The sequence below is a fragment of the Panthera pardus genome, unplaced genomic scaffold (genome assembly GCF_024362965.1).
Source record: "Panthera pardus isolate Hobbes unplaced genomic scaffold, ASM2436296v1 HiC_scaffold_11, whole genome shotgun sequence".
NCBI classification, from domain to species: Eukaryota; Metazoa; Chordata; class Mammalia; order Carnivora; family Felidae; genus Panthera; species Panthera pardus.
Window position 1 is genome coordinate 106540625 of NW_026526666.1, and position 16119 is coordinate 106556743.

The window sequence follows — 16119 nt, forward strand, 5'->3', positions numbered from 1 at the left end:
AGGGGACATGGGGCAACAGGTCTCCGTCCTGCCCATGCACAGGGTATGGGGAGAAGCCTGGCCCAGACCCGAACCCTACCTGCAGGACGTCTCTCGGAAGGAGATGTTCACGTCCCAGTGGGTGTGGACTCTGCAAGGAGAGAAGCAGAGGGTCAAAGTGGCCTCTAGGACCTAGTACGTGAACAGCAGGGCATGGGTATGGCATAGCCCTCATCTGCCCCAGAGCGCTGGCCCCAAGGGAACTGGGCTGGCTCAGCTTTGTCTCCTGTGCCGTCTGGTACCAGCTCAACCAGCCGGTGGCTGACATCAGGGTAGAAGCATGGGGTGGGAGCCAGTTCCTGGTCTCACGGAACAAAGAAACTGGGAAGGACGGAATCGAGGCTGCCATACCTCTGCCTCTTGGTGCAGTGAACCCAGAAGAGCTGCCACGTTGTGCAGAGGGGGCAGGGCAGCCTAAGGCTTCTTCTGCCCAGCAGCCATATGACTGAACCCAAACTGCTTGTTGTTAGAGCTGCTTCGGCCAGGCTGGAACTAGGGCACGGAGCAAGCCCCCTGACTGCCGCTAGCACCAATGGTTCAGTGTCAGCCCAGGTGGGTGCAGCTCCCTGGGTCCCAGGTGCTACCAGTCTGCCTCTCGAAAGTGAGCACCGCACCCCGTAGGTAGGAGGGATGCCAGAACAACAGTACGACAGTCAAGTAAGGAAACAGCTCTGCCCTGTGCCTGTGTCCTCACCCACAGCAGTGCTCCCAGAAAGACCCTCAGGCTGAAGGAGGGTGGTTGGAAGCCTGTGTGGGCGTGTCAACTTAGCCAGCGGGGGTATGGGGGCTGGGAAGTGGGGGTGTTGGGGGTTTGGGAGGGTTATTTGAGGGTAGGAGAAATTGGAACATGTTAAAAGACTAGGCGAGAAGAGAAAAGGCCTCGAGGATCTGGGGATGTGTGACATGTGCTGGATGGACAGACAGATGGACAGACAGACAGATGGAGGGATGAAGAGGTGAGTGGACAGAGGGAGGTGCCTCTGCCAGGAGGGGAGAGGGTGGGAAGTCAGGAATAGTGACCCTCAAGGCTGGAAGGGACGGTGAGAAGCCAGGGGAGCCGCTGCTTGCCAAGGAGAATGAGCACGAGCGTTTTAGGGGCTGCTCCCAGAGAGGGGCTGCTCAGCCTCCTCCTCTCTGCCTGGCTGTGGTGGCGCCAGGCCATCCCTTCCTGGGTCTCCCTGACTGCCCTCCTCCTAGAGCCGCTGGCCCAGCCTCCTTCCTCCCCCCCACAGAACCACGTCGGCCCCTCCCTCCGGGTGGGTTCTCACTACGGTCCCGTGGCATGGAGGAGTTCAGGCTATTTCAGCTTCGGCAGATACCAAGACAAGAAAATCCAAACTTGGGCCCTGTCCTGAGGTCCAAGGGCCCTCACCCTGGCCTGGCTTTCAGCTGCCTGGAGGCCCCAGTCTTGATGTCCCTCCCTCACCACCACAGCCGGAGCCCATGTGCCCTCCCCACCTGGTCATCGGTAAAAGTACCTTCTCTTCATGATACGGACATGTGGGGTGTCCTCCTGCTTCAAGCCTGGCCGCTGCCCGTAGGCGGGGCCATTCCCATCGCTGTCACCATCACTGGCTGAGAAGCTGGTGGTCAGCTCCTTCTTTAGGACCCGCGCAGTGGGGAGGGCAACCGTCCTCTTGTCTGCCAGCCGCCCCCGGTTCTGGGAAGGGAGGGAGCAGAGAAAGGTTAGGCTAAATCAGGACCCTCAGCCTCCTGGGCAGCTTGCACCCCAGGCCCAACCTTCGGGCAGGGCCCGGGTGACAGAAGCCCTCACAGCAACCACTAAGATCAAATAGGGACCATCAAAGGCCCTGCTAAGGTGCTTCTAGCCTGCAGTGCAGGCCCCAGCGTCCACATGAGCCCCGGTGGCCACAGGCGAAGACAGGAGCAGAGAGCTGAGGCCTGGGTCAGCGACCCCTCCAGACCACCTTCCTTGCTCCATGCCACCCTGGAGGGGGGTGAGGCGAAGGGCTGTGGGCCCTGGCCAGGCTGCTCGTGACACATGCCTTGTCCAGACTCCATACTCCAGCCTCGCTCCCTCCACAGGCGATCGGCCCGAGTGTGGGGATGTCCACCTGGAGGCCAGCCCCAGCTTTCCTGGCGCCAGGGAGCCCCAAGAGGCCGTGAGAGCCCCCACAGCAGAGGTCTGTGTTCTGCCACTTGTTCAATGTGCCGTTACCACTGTCTGCATGTGTTTGCCGGACAATCCCACACAGCTCCCGTGTGAACCCCCAACCGATGCCGGGTCCTTTTTCTGTTCTGCTAGTGCCATGCCAGGTCCAGTTCAAGGGCAGTGTGAAGCCTGAGTCTGGGGCCTGAGCCTGCTGACCCCTTGCAAACTGCAGTCCTGGGGTTCGCAGGTCACCTGGTGGGGAGGCCTTACCAGCCCAGACCCTTTGACCCAGCCTCTGGGGGCCCAGCCTCTCCCCTGCCCCTCTCGGGGCCCAGCCTCTGGGTCAGAAACAGAGATTCAGTATCTCTCACAATACCTACTTCTCCCCACCCGGCCCCCATGTTGCGAGTATGTGGATGCATGTGTGTGCCGTACGCTGGGAGATCAGAGCAGGAGGCATTTGCACAGACGTGGAGGCCAGTCCGCACTGAGCTTGTCCACGCTGAGCATGCTCACACACCAGCGGGACAGGCAAGGTCCCTATATACCACCGCTCCCTCCAGTGTCTTTAGGTCCTGCCGCCCCAGTGGAAGAAAAAAGTTATTGATTATTTTCTGGTGGGCAGGAAGCTTTTTCTTATTTAATAACGGGTTGCTGTTTCCGGGAGGTGGCAGGGACCTTGGGATTATCTAATTCTCTCTCATCCTTTCAGTTACTGAGGCCTCCTCAGACACCCTCTTCCCTGTTGCCAGGACAATGCCACCATACCCGGGGGCCCGAGGAGGAAGGTGTGAAGGAGGGTCTTGCCTCACCAGTGTCATCCTGGACCTAATGGACAGCTGTGCAGCCACCACAGTAGTCCTGTCCTCCAGAGTCCTTCTCTTCAGACCCAGCCCACTCAAGCTCCAGATTTGGGCTGTGGTGCCGAGAGCCAGGGAGCCCTGGTCTTCTCCCCCTCCTCAACTGGGTCTGGGGACCACAATTAGCCCCATCCCCAGACTCCAGGAGCCAGTCTCCATAAGCCAGCCCTTATGAATCCATTTGGGACACCCTCATGTTCCTCTCTGCAACACACTCAATGAGATATACGGGACAGCATTGGGGTGGGTGGGGCAGTGGAGTCTGAGGGTAGGCCTGAAAGATGAAAGGGCCTGCTTTGTGGCCCCTTCTGAGACCCTGGCCTTGGCCCTGTGCTCTATTGGAAATAGCAGAGAGTGGGTGAGGCTGTAGGTGTGACCGCCTGTCTGGTCCCCGCGCCTCTCTGTGCCAGCTAGTGGGCTCCAGGGGGAAGTGTTTTCAACAGCCCCTGGCCTGTCTGAAGTGTGCACTGCTGGGAAGTCCCCTCAGCCCTGCCCTTCTCTAGCCTATTGTAGCCCAAGCACCTGGACCTCCTCTCCTTTCTGCTTTAGTTAAACTATTCCCTCGAGAAGAAAAGGAAATGCACTTCCCTCTGCTTCTCATCTGTAAGACAAGGAAGAGGAGAGGGAAATGACAGCAGTAAGACTGCCACCTGGGACGGAGCCTGACCAGCTGTGCTGGCCTGGAGTGGCTCCTGTGAAGGGGAACTGAGGAAGAGGGACCAGGGCCCCAGCCAAGGACAGAGAACATACGTGCCTCCCAGGCACACCCAAGACCTCAACCTGTGCTCAGCAGCACAGATTTGAAAGCTGGGTGCCCAGCCTCTGCCCCTCGCCAAGCACTGGCCCCTCAGAGTGCAAGCGTGGGTGCATGAAAGCCAGCTTGCATGGCTGCACGATTCCTGCGCCACATGCACACCCACATTCTGCCCCTGGAGTATCTGTGGCTCTGAAGTGTGTACGTACCTTTGGGCCTGGCTGTGGGGGGGTGTAGAGCAAGACAGTCTCTATGTGGCTAAGGTGGATGCTAGAAAGACAAGGAAGTCTGTGGAGCTCCTTCCTAAGGGTGAGGTACAGCGACAGGCTTGGGAGGGACCAGGTTCAGGAGAGGCAGGCCCAGGTCTGAGGCATCCCTCCTGTAGGGCAGTGACCTGGGAGCCCCAGACAAGTAGGCAGTTCTAGGCTGGGCCTCATCCCTGCCCGACCTACCCACCCACCCTGCCCCCAATCCAAGCAGTGTCCTGGGGAAACTGATACTGGGCTCAGGCCACCTGTACCCCACACTCTTGGGAGAGATCTCTGGAAGAGTGGGTTGGGAGAGGCTGGTCCCCTCCGACCCAAAGAGAAACTCCAGGCCAGCCTGGAAGGTGCCCAGAGGACTCTTCTCCAGTACCAGCTCCTTGGAAAGGTGCATATGTGGGGAAGGAACTCAGTCTCTTGCCTCAGGCAGGAACCGTGGTGGTGGGCAGGAGGCCGGCTGCCTGTGCAACAGACTCTGGCGATAAGCCCGTGTCAGGCACGTGAGTGGGATAGGTACACAGGGGAGGTGTGGCCGTATCCCCCTTCCCCTGTCCAATCTGTGCATCTGATCTGGTGTCTGTCTTCACAGGGGTGTCTGTGGCTTCCCAGCTCGCCCAGCTTAGCTACCTCCGGGGTCCACAAGGGAACCAAGACGTCCCTTTCTCCTTCCTACTTCTAGCCCAAAGCAAAGAAGCCGAAGGTGGGTGTCTTGGGTCCTCTCTCACCACCTCCTGTGAGAGGGTGCTGCTGATGGTGCCAGGAACAGCGGCGTAACCCTAACTGCCACCAAGGGCCAGGGCCCTAAGTGGCTCTCCCCCAGAAGCTCAAAACTGGTTCCTCTCAAGAGACAATTTCCTCTTCAGATCAACCCTCCAACTACCGCTGCCTGGAGGACATGTGACATGGAAGACAGTGCTTCAGGGGCAGGCACAGCACCCCGATCTCTGCTGCTCCCCTAGGCCAATGAGGGGGTCGTATATGTCTGCGCTGGGTTGGGGACCCCACATCAGCCTCCAACCCCAGTTCTTGACACTAAAGGCCCACACTGCTCAGATTCTGCCCCTAATTGGGTTGTATCTTCAGACTCTCCTGGACATCCAGAGCCTTGCCCAGCAGGGGTCTAGCTCTTGGCATCCCAGAGACACATGTTAGTCACAGCTAAGCTGTGACCACCCCAGAATGCACATCCAGGCCAGCCAACACTGTTACATCCCAGAACAAGTTTTACCCTGGGACCAGCCTCTCTCCCAACCTGGGCCAGCTGACACAGTGGGACCCCCCCCCCACCCCCCGACATGTGACAGGGCAGGATCCCCAGGCCACAGCTGGATGACATGTCCAGGGAGGACACCTTCACACCCTGTCCCCAGGACCTCAGGAGAAGCAGCTCCAAGCCTCCCCAAGGAGTGGCTCCAAGATAGGCGTGATCAGGCCCTGCATCCAAAGGGGAGAGGGCTCCCCCAGGATTCCCACCCAAAGCAAAGTCTCCCCTGTTTGCTCTTCAGGGGCTCCCTCCTGCACACTGGCACGGACTCTGGATCCTAGAAAACAGGCACAAACTCTGCAGGGGAGAAAGAAGATCCCAAAGCCCCAACTTTTCTCCCACATCTCACCACTGGGGAGGATATTCGACAGCCTGGACAGTCGCAGATCGGAGGGTGCACCTGCAGAATCCCCTTGGACATAAGCGTCTTCAGACTTTTTCCTGTGAGGAGGGCCGAGGCAGAACCGGTGAGAGAGCAGGGCTGGGCACAGGTAGAGTCGACTCACGCAGGAACGCTTTCGGGGCGCAGTAAACTGCGAGGCCCGCTCCCCCTCCCGGCACGTGTGTGAACAACCACCTCAGGCCAACTTCCGAACCCACCCCGAGGCCCTGCGGCCCACCCCACCCTCGCGGACGCCACGGGGATCTGCGGAGCTCAGAAACTCTAGTTCCCGGCGAGCGCCCTCCCCTGACCAAAAGCCGCCTCCTCCCCGCCCCCTGCGTCCTAACCCTCTCCAAGCCTGTCTGCGGGGACTGGGAACCGGGCCCAGGAAGGTCGATCCAGCGCGCAGGTGAACGGCGCCGCCAGGACCCGGGACTGCGCGTGACCCCGCAGCGGGAAGAGGGCAGCCACAGCTGAGCCGCGAACCCCAAAGCCCAGCGCGACCGGGTCCCTAACTTTCTAACGACCCCCGACCCCCGCGCCTGGCGCTCACCGCGCCTCCCCTGCTTGCCTGCTCAGGCGCCCGCACCTCGCGCGCTCGGAGCCAGACTCCTGAATTCTCCAAGCAGGCTGCTACCAGCCCCGCTGCCTTTCCAGCTCCGCGCGCGCCCCCGCCCCGACGCGCGCCCCCGCGGCCCCCACCTGCCTGCGCCACCCACACACCTTCCCCTTCCCTCCACCAAGTCCCACCGGCAGCCCGGCCGCATGTGTGTCCCTCGACTCCCGCCGGATCCTGGGGGCTCACCGACCAGGGAGGGAAGTGTGTCCCGCCCAGCCGGTCTCCCGCAATTTCCCGAGTTCCCGTAAACTTCCCCTGAGCCACAATGCCCAGGAATCCCGCAAAGACCTTCCGAGTGGGAGGAGGGGCCGGCTTGCGTGCAGTTGGGAGCCCAGAGCACCGCGGCCCAAGCTGGGGTGACGGTGGAGGCCGAGGGAGCTCTGCCTCGGTCCACCAAGGCGACCGTGCTGCGGAGGTGGGGGGGGGAGGGGGCGCCGGGGGTGGGAGGGCTGGCGGGGGAGTGTCCCTGCTGCAGCCCCGGAGCCGCAGCGCCCTCTCTGGGCGGAGACGGAGTCTCCCAGGTGGCAGAATGAGGGGGTCCCGACCCAGGGGTCCTCGGGGAGCGTAGAGGAGGGACGGTGGCGGCCGCACCTTTGTGGCGGATGCTGCGCTTCCAGTCCTTGGCCGTCTCCCGGCCGCTGACGAACTGGAACTCGTTGGGTGTGAGCCACTCCCCGCGGTGGCGGATGGACGGACCTTTGCTGCCCTGGCAGAGTTTGCGCACGTAAAGTAGCGCGCGGTTGGCGCCGCACTCCACCTCGATGCACGGCTCGCCGTTGTCGAGCAGCGGCTGGAAATCCGGTGCTGCGGCCGCAGTGGCGGAGAAGCGCTCGAGGGCCAGGGGGTCCCGGGGCAGGTGGAGGTACGGGGCGGCCTCGTGTAGGCTCAGGTAGGCGCGCGGCGAGCGGAGTGACGGAGCCAACAGCGCCTCGTAGCCGGCGGTCGCGGCGGGTAGCGAGGCGGCCGGGGGCAGGGCGGCCGAGGCTGGCAGTGGTGTCAGGTAGCCTGGGAGCGGCGGCAGTGGTAGTGCGGCCAGGGTCGGACGGAAGGCGGCCAGAGCCAGGGCCAGGTCCTCGCGGCCTGGGAGCTCCTTCTTGACCGCCGGCATGGCGGGCCGGTGGCCCTGCAGCCCGGCTCTCCGCCGCCGGCGCAACTTGCTTGGGCCCGGGCTGGAGTTGGAGCTCGAGGGCCGGGGGCCCAGGAGTCGCCTGGCCGCGCGCCCGCCCTATCCGCTACTGCACCCCAGCACCTGCCGCCGCGCCGCCCGCCGGGCCACCTCGGACCGCTTCCCGGCCGGCTGGCGGGGCCTCGGCTGCCCGAGTCATGGTGCCGCGGGAGCTGCTATCGATCTCCTATCGCGCTCCGGAGCGCCAGGGCTCCACAGGGCGCCGGGCCACCTGCGCCCGCGCCCCGTGAGGCGGCCCCGCGCCCCGCTCGCCGGACTGCCCGCCGGGCCCAGCCTGGCAGTGGAGTCGGGAAGTCTGCGGCCGTTCGCCCCGCCCCGCCCGGGGGTCCCAGGCCCAGGTCCCGCCTCGCCGCCTCGCCGCCCCGCCGCCCCGGCCGCGCACCCGCGTACACTGGCGCGCGCCCGCCCGCCCGCCCGCCCGGCGGGGACTTGGGAGACTCCCGCCGCCGCCTCCGCCGCCGCCGCCACAACTTGGCCCATTTAAACGGCCCCGGCGCGGCGGGCGGGCGGGCGCGGGCTCCGGCAGGGGGTGCGTGACGGCCGACTGGGCTCACGCGGCTGGCGGCGGGGGGGTGGCGGGACGGGGCTGCACGCACCCTTGCCTCATTCCCGAGTGGACGAGGATAGGAGAAAGGGAGTCCCGGGTGTGCGAAGGGGCGTATGCCAGCGAGAAGCTGCGCGCACCTACCGCGCCATTGTTGAGGGAGTCACTAGGCGCAGCTGGAGTCCGGGACTGCACCGGGGGGGGGGGGGGGGGGGGGGGCAAAACCCGGAGTGGGCTCCTAGCCGATGGGGGATCGGTGATCTGGGACTGCGTGCTTGCGTGGCGGCTCTGGGTAGGAGTGTTGGCACAGGGGCGGTGGGTGGTGGGCATTACTGTCGGGCGTGGGTGGTCTCCTCTGCATCTGCAGGGCGTGAGGCTGTGGGTTTGTGGCGTGTGGCCTCAGCAGATGTGTTGGGGAGGCTTCATGCTCTGTGAGTAACAACAGTTCTGTCAGTTATTGCCACCTTACTATGCGCTTTACATGCCTTAGTTCACTTGATCATCTCAGTGAGTTTTCCTCATTGTTTCATTTATAGATGAGGAAGGTGAGACACAGAGAGGTCAAGTAACTCTCTTGATGTCACACAGCTGCTTTAAATCCAGGCCGTCTGACACCAGGACAGACAATATCTGAGCCACGTTGTGGGGCAGGAAGGTGGGCTGAGCCCAGTCTGAGTGAGGGTTGGGGGATGCGGGGAAGAGGAGGGGCCAATGAATGTGGGATTGTGCACTTGAGAACATTTCTGTTCCCTATTAGGAGCCGGTCTGGGGAAGAGGAACCCGCTACATCCATGTCCACTTTGGTGTCCTGAGGTAGCAGGTCTGGACTGAGGGTAGCTTCTCCCGCCCGTCTCCCTGCACAGCAGCATGGGAGCTTGCAGCAGGAGCATTAGGAGAAGAAACAGAAACCCACTAGCAGCTGCTGAGACAGGGTTGTCTTTCCCTGGTGTGTTATTTTGGACAAGCTAGAAAGTAGCCTCAGATCCAAACCCAGCACGTAGGCAGCACCCCCCTCCCCCCGCCAGCCCTGTGAGATGCGTTTGGCAGGGTGTCCAGAAAATGTCGGACCCTAGAGGCACATTCACCTTTGGTGGCCCTTGTCTTGCTCTCAGGTGTGGTGCCTCTGTCTCTAATAGATGCAGGAGGCTGTTGCTGCCCAAGAGCCATGGCCCACGGAGCAGCCATCATGTTAATCTGTGGTCATGGCACCGTGTGGAGAGGCTATCAGGACTCAGAGGGGGGCCAACTGTCGTGTCTGACCACAGCCTTGACACTGCTTTCAAAAGATGGTTTCCTCCACTCGCTTCTTCTCATGTTTGTCTGCACCTGTTCACGGATCCTTAGGCCTCCTAACCCCTGACCTTTAAACTAAGGTTTGGGGAGGGAAGCCTAGTGAAGTATGTCTCTAGATGTGAGAAGGTACCATGTAGCCTGCGGAGGGAGCCTCCCTTCCTTTCTGCAGGAGCACCCCTCACTCACCCCTGGCCTCTTTCATCCTGAACAGGCCCACAGTGGGGAAGGAGGGGCATAGAAGGCCCCAACCTTGGCTTTCAGGAGCAGGATCCAGCTGGCAAGGTATGGGGGCTAACCTAGCTCACCCAACCTAACCTCCATGCTACTGTCTTGCCCCACCTCTCTTTGGAGGACCAAGGTGCCTTCCTGAAAAGACCATGACTGGGGTCAAAGTTCCCTGCAGAACCCCTTCTCCTCCAAGGGCCACTCCCTGACTCCCAGGAGACCCCCTTCCAGGGGCTGTCCAGGACTTCGGCTAATCAGTTCACCCCTACCCCCACCCCTACCTGTTTCCCCCTCTTCATGGGAAATAGACCTCTCTGCCCACAGGGTCAGAGCCACTTTCCCACAGGGATCAGACGTCCTTAGTCCTGGACATTCTACTCCTTCCACAAGGATCTGCTCACTTCTTCCCTCCTATCCACCTCTGTCCTGGTTTGGCATCTGGGGCCCCGTGTGCTCCTCTGCACTTCTGACTGAGCCAGAGGTCAGACGGACAGAATTTTGGCTCTAGAATCACCCCTCGCCTCGCGTTCTGGCCTGGCGGCACCCCGGGGAACACTGGTGGGCTAGACGGCCAAAGCCCCTCCTCCGACCCGCAGAGGCCCCGCCCCCTCCCCTTCCTCCGGGCCTCCGCGGCGCCCTCGCTCCTCGCGGTACCCCCTCTGGGGGCCCTCCGCCGCTGGGCCGAGGCCGGAGCCGCGGCCGCCACCGCCGCCGCCACCGCCGCCGCCGCCGCCGCCAGGGAGGGGGAGGGGGGGGGTCATAAATAACCCTTGGGGCGGCTCGGCCTGAGCAGCGCAGACTGTGACCCGAGACGTCTCCGGGGAACGCGGGGCAGCCCGTAGACCTTGCTGCCCCCAACCCGGGGCTCGGCCAGCCGTGACCGCCTCCTCTGGCGCTATCTGACCCTGTCCACAACTGGCGTTCCTGCCAGAAGCGTCCCTCCCTTCCTGGAGTGCCTACCTACCCTCATCCCCAGACTGCTCCCCCTAAAGCCCCCTTTTCAGCCATTCCTTCACCAAGCAATCATTTATTGAGCACCAGATGTGGAACCCAGGGAAGAGAGATGGGTGAGGTTGGAAGAAAAGAGACGCAGAGGAGACCTGCTCCCTCAGCCTTAGTCTTCCTGAGCTCATCTAGGGCGGCTGTCGGGGCGGGAGAGCAGGCCCAGACATGCCAGACACAGGAAGGCATGTAGGGCCAGATCACACAGGTGTGGGCACAGCTGACGCAGCTGTGAGGAAACGCATCCATGGGTACACATCCGTGTGCCCAAAGCCACCAACAGATGCAGGCATTCGCAAGAGCTCATGCCTATACGCTTCCATATGCACGCACAGCAGCTCCCCAAGCTGCACACACAGCACAGAGGCTGACACCCTCACCACAAACGTGCACAGACAGTATGTGTGTTAACTTACATCCAAGATCAAAGACACCACCAACACCTGTGCAAAAGCATACATAGACACACAGGCCTGCAGCATGAGCACCAGATGGATATAGCCGTCGTACCCAAGACAGCATGTCTGGAGCAAGGGTCTGCTGGCTGGCAGCAGTGTTCCACTCGGAAGAGTTAGCCTGGGAGGTCAGAGGTCAGTGGCAAATCAGCTAGGGCTCCTTTACACTCCCTGCTAGAGTGGTCAGAGCTTCCAGGAATGTGTCTGTTCCCAGCCGCAGGTCAGACACAGGAGGGGCTGCCCTGCTAAGACTTGCCTTGCCTTCGGCCCGCCGTGAGCTGGCTGCAGGCCGTGCCTCAGGAGTAGACATGTTTCCGAGGCCAGCCTGTTCACTGACCTTAACTGATGCTATATAAAGGAGTAGGGAGATAGGGCTTAGGGTCAACCCTACATTCCCCTGTGGGCTCACGGACTCGGGGCACCCACAAGGCACACGCTGCCAGAGCATTGGTAACATATACCATGATATTCACCTGCTGCATCATGCATAAGCAGACACACACACACACACACACACACACACACACACACACAGTGACCCCAGGCAAAAACACAGTGACACAGGTGAGCTTGACACACCACAGGCTGCACTGGATACACTCGGAAGCCATACAGAGGGAGTTGTTGGTCTGGCAACATGAATGGGAGTCCTGGCTACCACCGGCTCTGCAAGCCAAGTTCCTCTGCAGGAGGAGTGAGGACACCCACTCACTGGCGTCACCGGGGACAGAGAGCAGCACCTGCCTCAGGCAGCCTGTCACGTGCTGTGGCCCCTCTTGGGCCTGGGTTGTGCTGGAGTTAGCCTGACACAGGTGGTAAAGGTGGCAGACCCTTCAGCGGCCTGAGAGTTGGGCCCTCCTAGCCAGCCACCGAACGACCCAGCCTTCTCTGCCCTTCTCAGGACCTTACTTTCTCCATCTGAAAATGAGATAGGGGTTCAAAATCTGTGGGGTCCTTTGGCCGGAGCAGGGCAGTCAGGGTGAAATGTGGCTACAGGTGCCCTGGTCAGCACGGTGAGGCAGGCCTAGCACACTCTTGATGCTTTCTCCATAAATGGGCCCAAAGTCCAGGAGCTGGGGGATGGGTTCACCCCAAGGTAGGGCCAAGCAAAGGGCAGGAATAGAGTCTTCTAGGGCCCCCGGAGACAGAAGAATCTGTCCCAATGAATGGGCACGTGGGCTGGTTCCACCCCTTTCTGTCCCTGCAAACGTCACCTGGTCTGCTGCCTGGACATGGCCTGGGGTGGGAAGGGGGTCGAGGGGACCCCTGGCTGCAGCTGTTGTCCTGCTGTGTGTCCATGAGGTTGCGGTCCTTATCCCTCATGGCACAAGCCACTGCAGCACCGTAATCTTTCAGATGTCAGGTCAGGGAGATGACCAGAGTGGAGTGGCAGAGCTATCAGAGTGGTGCTGCACGCAGACTCAGTTCCAGTCCCATTACACCCCCACGTCTCGGGAGTGTGCCAGCAGGGGCTGATCGTGAGGGAAGAACAGACCCTTACCCGAGAGCGTAGGGTTACCCATGGGCTCACATGTGTCTATGCTGTGTGCTTATGCGTGAGTGTGCTTTCCTCCTCCTGTGACCACAGTCCTGCTGCTCACGCTCAGTGCAGATCCCACGTGAAGGCCTCGGGGACCCATGCTCCTCCTTGTGGGCGTGTAGGCCCTGGAGGGTCAATCCCAGCTGTGCTGGTCACATGTTCACTCTTGGCCTGCTCACCTGTTTTGGCCTGGGAAGACCTGTGAGCATTCGGAACCTACCACGGTCCTGATAGAGACGCTAGGATGTGCCACCCTCAGTCACAGGGCAGCAGTCAGGCCTCTGGGGGGAGGAGTGGGCTCAGGTAGGCCTCTGCCAGGACTGTTAGTGGAAGTTGAAGGAGAAAGGACGTTCAGGCGGGGACCCTCGGCACAGAAATCCTGGAGGAAGAGGGAAGCTGGAGGTAAGGGGCCAGTTGGTGGAGGGCTAGGAGGGTGGGTGGCTGGAAGGTACTGCCCCCAGGCCCAGCTCTGAGAGACTCCCAGCCTCCACAGCGAGCCCAGACTGGCCCTGGAAGGGACTGTTTATGTTGGGCTTCCTGCTGAATGTGAGCTCCCTGCGAGCAGGACTTTTGTTTGTTTTCTGACATACCCACCACGCGTCAGCATTTGAGGCTTGTTTACAGGGCTCCACCCTGGTGTGGCCCCCTCCGCCCGGCTTGGCCTCCCTGGCCTGAGGCAGCCCCAGGCCTGCTAACCTCTTCTCCCGGCACCTGCCCACTGCGCTTCTGCCCAGGCAGGACTCTGAATACCTTCCTATCCCCAGAAGCTTCTTAAGGTTTGGCCACAGGCATCGTCTTCTTCAGAGAGAGCGAAAACTCCCAAGCCTGGGGGAATCTCTTGGCCCGGCCTCATCTACCATGCTCCAGCAGGGTTGCAACTCTGTGCCTGCCTACCCTGGGAGGAGGGGTGGGTTATCTGGGCGTACTTCACGCACAGTTCCACCATCAGGGTCACCCAGACGACCAACAGTCACCTTGTCATCATTGATTTGTCACATCAGGGGTTTTCAGAAGTAGCATGCTGAGGTGGTCAGTGAGTTTTACTGGTTCACAACTGCAGCCCAGGCTGGCTTTCTGAGGCGATGACTTAGCCCGACCCCATCCAAGGCCCAGTCCTCCTTGCAAGGGTTGGTTGAGTTGGTGATATGCCTGCTGAGTGCAGTGATGTCGTTGTGGGTGCCCGTCTGGGTATGAGGGTTCCTTTATTACTGCAACTGTCCACGTCCTCCACCGGGTCATTTCATCTTCCGCGTTGCTGTCTGTGGTTTCACAACAGAGTAGCTCTGCACATTTTGCCATGAGAGCGGGAACTCTGTGATGTCCGACCCTTTGAAGTTCTGCACGGTGCCCCAGGTGCAGCCCCAGAAGTGTGTTGGACTGAAGAGCACAGCCTGGTGTGGGCTGAGACACTGAGCAGAACCCGCCTGCGGAGGCCGGACCCACACCTGCCGTGGGCAGGGGAAGGGCAGCGATCCCAGGGTTCTGTCCAAGGCCACAGCTTGGCTCTTTCTCCAGGGCGTTTAACAAAGTCCCAGGTTGGTCCTGGGGGCCTTCCCACCTGTAGACTGGCCAGGCTGCTTGGAGGCCCATGGAAAGTGGGAGCGGAAGAGACACCTGGCAGGACTGAGGCCGGTCTGAGGGGGTTTTCCCTCTGCGTAGAGGAGGGTGGGCATCCCCAGATGTGGAGTCCTCGTGCCCTGCTCAGAACAAAGGAGCCTGACCTTTCATGCTCTGTGTACATGCAGATGCTAACAGATGTCAGCGTGCTGCAGACTCCTTCCAGCAGAACAGATAGACCGTTCTTTCCGACTGGGAGGCCTTGCAAAAACCTGAGTTTGCCACATGTTAGCAGTTGAGTAACTGTGTGTCTGAGTCCAGCAGGTGTGTGTGGGCTCCCGGGCTCCTGGGGCTTCAGAGACAGGATGGGGTGATTCATGACTGGTGAGGGGCAAAGCCAGGACTTGGGCTGGGTCATCCCATCTTCCAGCCGGGAACATGGCCCTCAGCAAACTTGTCAGCTTCTGCATAATGCCTTGTTTGGCATCAACACATTGGGATTTTTCTTGGTGCTTCTAGTTGACGCCTTGCTATGTATTAGATGAGCTGCACTCATGGCCCGGAGACCCTCCTCTCAGCTCAGCCTCCCCTCTCATTCCTTCCTTCAGGACCCTCTTCTGCCTCACCCACCCCTCAAGCATAGGATGGGTGGGGGGATGGATTGATGGGTGAACGAGTGTATGATGGGTGAAAGGGTAAGTGGGTTAGGCTTCCACTCTAGGCACCCTTCTCTTTCATATGTACTTCTTTACAGGTTATGGAATCTGAAAGTCTATCTTCAGTCCAGACGCTCAAGAGTCTGTAGCCTGCCATATGCATCCACCCCATGGTCCCCTGGGTCCCTTTTCCACCATCATGCTGTCATGCCTACCTCTCTTGCAGTCACTGAGCTGGCACTACATTCCTCCCCATGAGCCAAGCAGCTAGCTTCATCTATGCTCCCTTCTAGATTCCTCTCACTGCTGAATACTTAACCTGGCCCCTCTCACCTATCATATTTCTCTGATACTCCCAGACTCTGCCTGCACTCACCCAGTGCCTGATGGGCACATCTGGCCAACTTTTTCTCCAGGGGCTCCTTTGGGAATAGTCCAGGACCCCTGGCCTCCAGGCCTTGCCTCTTCCCCAGGGCCCAACTTCCTGTTTCCTTGTCTCCCCTCAGTGTCTCTGAGTGAGGCTGAGTTGTTTCCTCTGCCCGGGGAGTGCCACTCCCTAGAATCACTAACCAATGGCCCCGTTACCACCCGTGTAGCACCTTTTGTATTTGGGAGTCCTTTCCTCCATTGAAAAGTTTTAAATTATAACTTACAACTCTATTGGTATAAAGATAAATATAGCCCATGATGGATTAATTCTTCAATACTCGTTGTTATTATATTATTTTTTCATTCTGGTTTTAAGGGAAATTAAAACTAAAATGTTTTGTGGTCTCTAATAGTATCAGGGGTCCAGGTTCTGTGCTTCCCTCACCTGGTGGTAATGTTGGCCCTGCCTCCACCTACTCATCTTTAAGACTCACAGCAGCACCCCCTCCTCCAAGAAGCCTCCTAGGAGTACACTCCATTCCTGTCAGGGTCCCTTGTACCCCAGGACACCAGCACATACCCTGGCGCCACAGATTTACTCCTGTGCTGCTGAGGCCCTGGGCAGATGAGGGTGTTCAGAGGGGCCAGGTGAAGTCCCCTTGGGGATGCTGATTTGGGTGACCTCACCTAGAAGCAATCATGGCTGGCTGGTGCAGAGGCTGGGCTGGAAGTATCAGTAGCAGAGAGAGGTGGTATTGGCAGAGACTGAGATTTGGAAGCAAGACTTGACCTCTAGAGAGGGGCGGGTGAGGCCAGCAGATATTATTCCCAGTTCCGGGTGGCAGGATCCCAGACCCAGGGTGGCCCGTAGCTGCCAAGACCTTCCTGAGTCCGCCTGTGGGGACTCTGGACAGGTTGTGTCTGTACCTGCAGGTAGAGCCGGACCAGGCTACCACATCTCTGGAGGCAGGGGCTTGACTTCCCTCTTTCTGCCCCCC

At 60.3% G+C, this 16119-nt stretch overlaps 1 protein-coding gene and 1 long non-coding RNA gene across 7 annotated transcripts in view; one reads left to right on the forward strand and one right to left on the reverse strand.

Annotated features, from left to right (window-relative positions):
* SAMD11 (sterile alpha motif domain containing 11) overlaps positions 1–7869 on the reverse strand; it is a 24465-nt gene extending 16596 nt beyond the window's left edge. For 2 of the 6 annotated variants that reach the window (XM_053899152.1, XM_053899151.1), the window contains exons 1-4: positions 6886–7867; positions 5643–5734; positions 1518–1699; positions 80–130 (exon numbers count right to left, since the gene is read on the reverse strand). In XM_053899152.1, coding sequence (XP_053755127.1) covers positions 80–130; positions 1518–1699; positions 5643–5734; positions 6886–7402 — 842 coding nt within the window. In that variant the 5' untranslated portion in view covers positions 7403–7867. Of the gene's footprint in view, positions 1–79; positions 131–1517; positions 1700–5642; positions 5735–6480; positions 6583–6885 lie in introns of those variants that run through there. The other 4 variants (XM_053899149.1, XM_053899153.1, XM_053899154.1 and 1 more) reach the window with 4 other exon arrangements.
* Positions 7870–8330: 461 nt separating this feature from the next.
* Positions 8331–14590, forward strand: LOC109273895 (uncharacterized). The gene is made up of 2 exons (XR_002083323.2): positions 8331–8679; positions 8782–14590. It is a non-coding gene; the product is annotated as an uncharacterized LOC109273895 (long non-coding RNA).
* The last annotated feature ends 1529 nt before the right edge of the window (positions 14591–16119 follow it).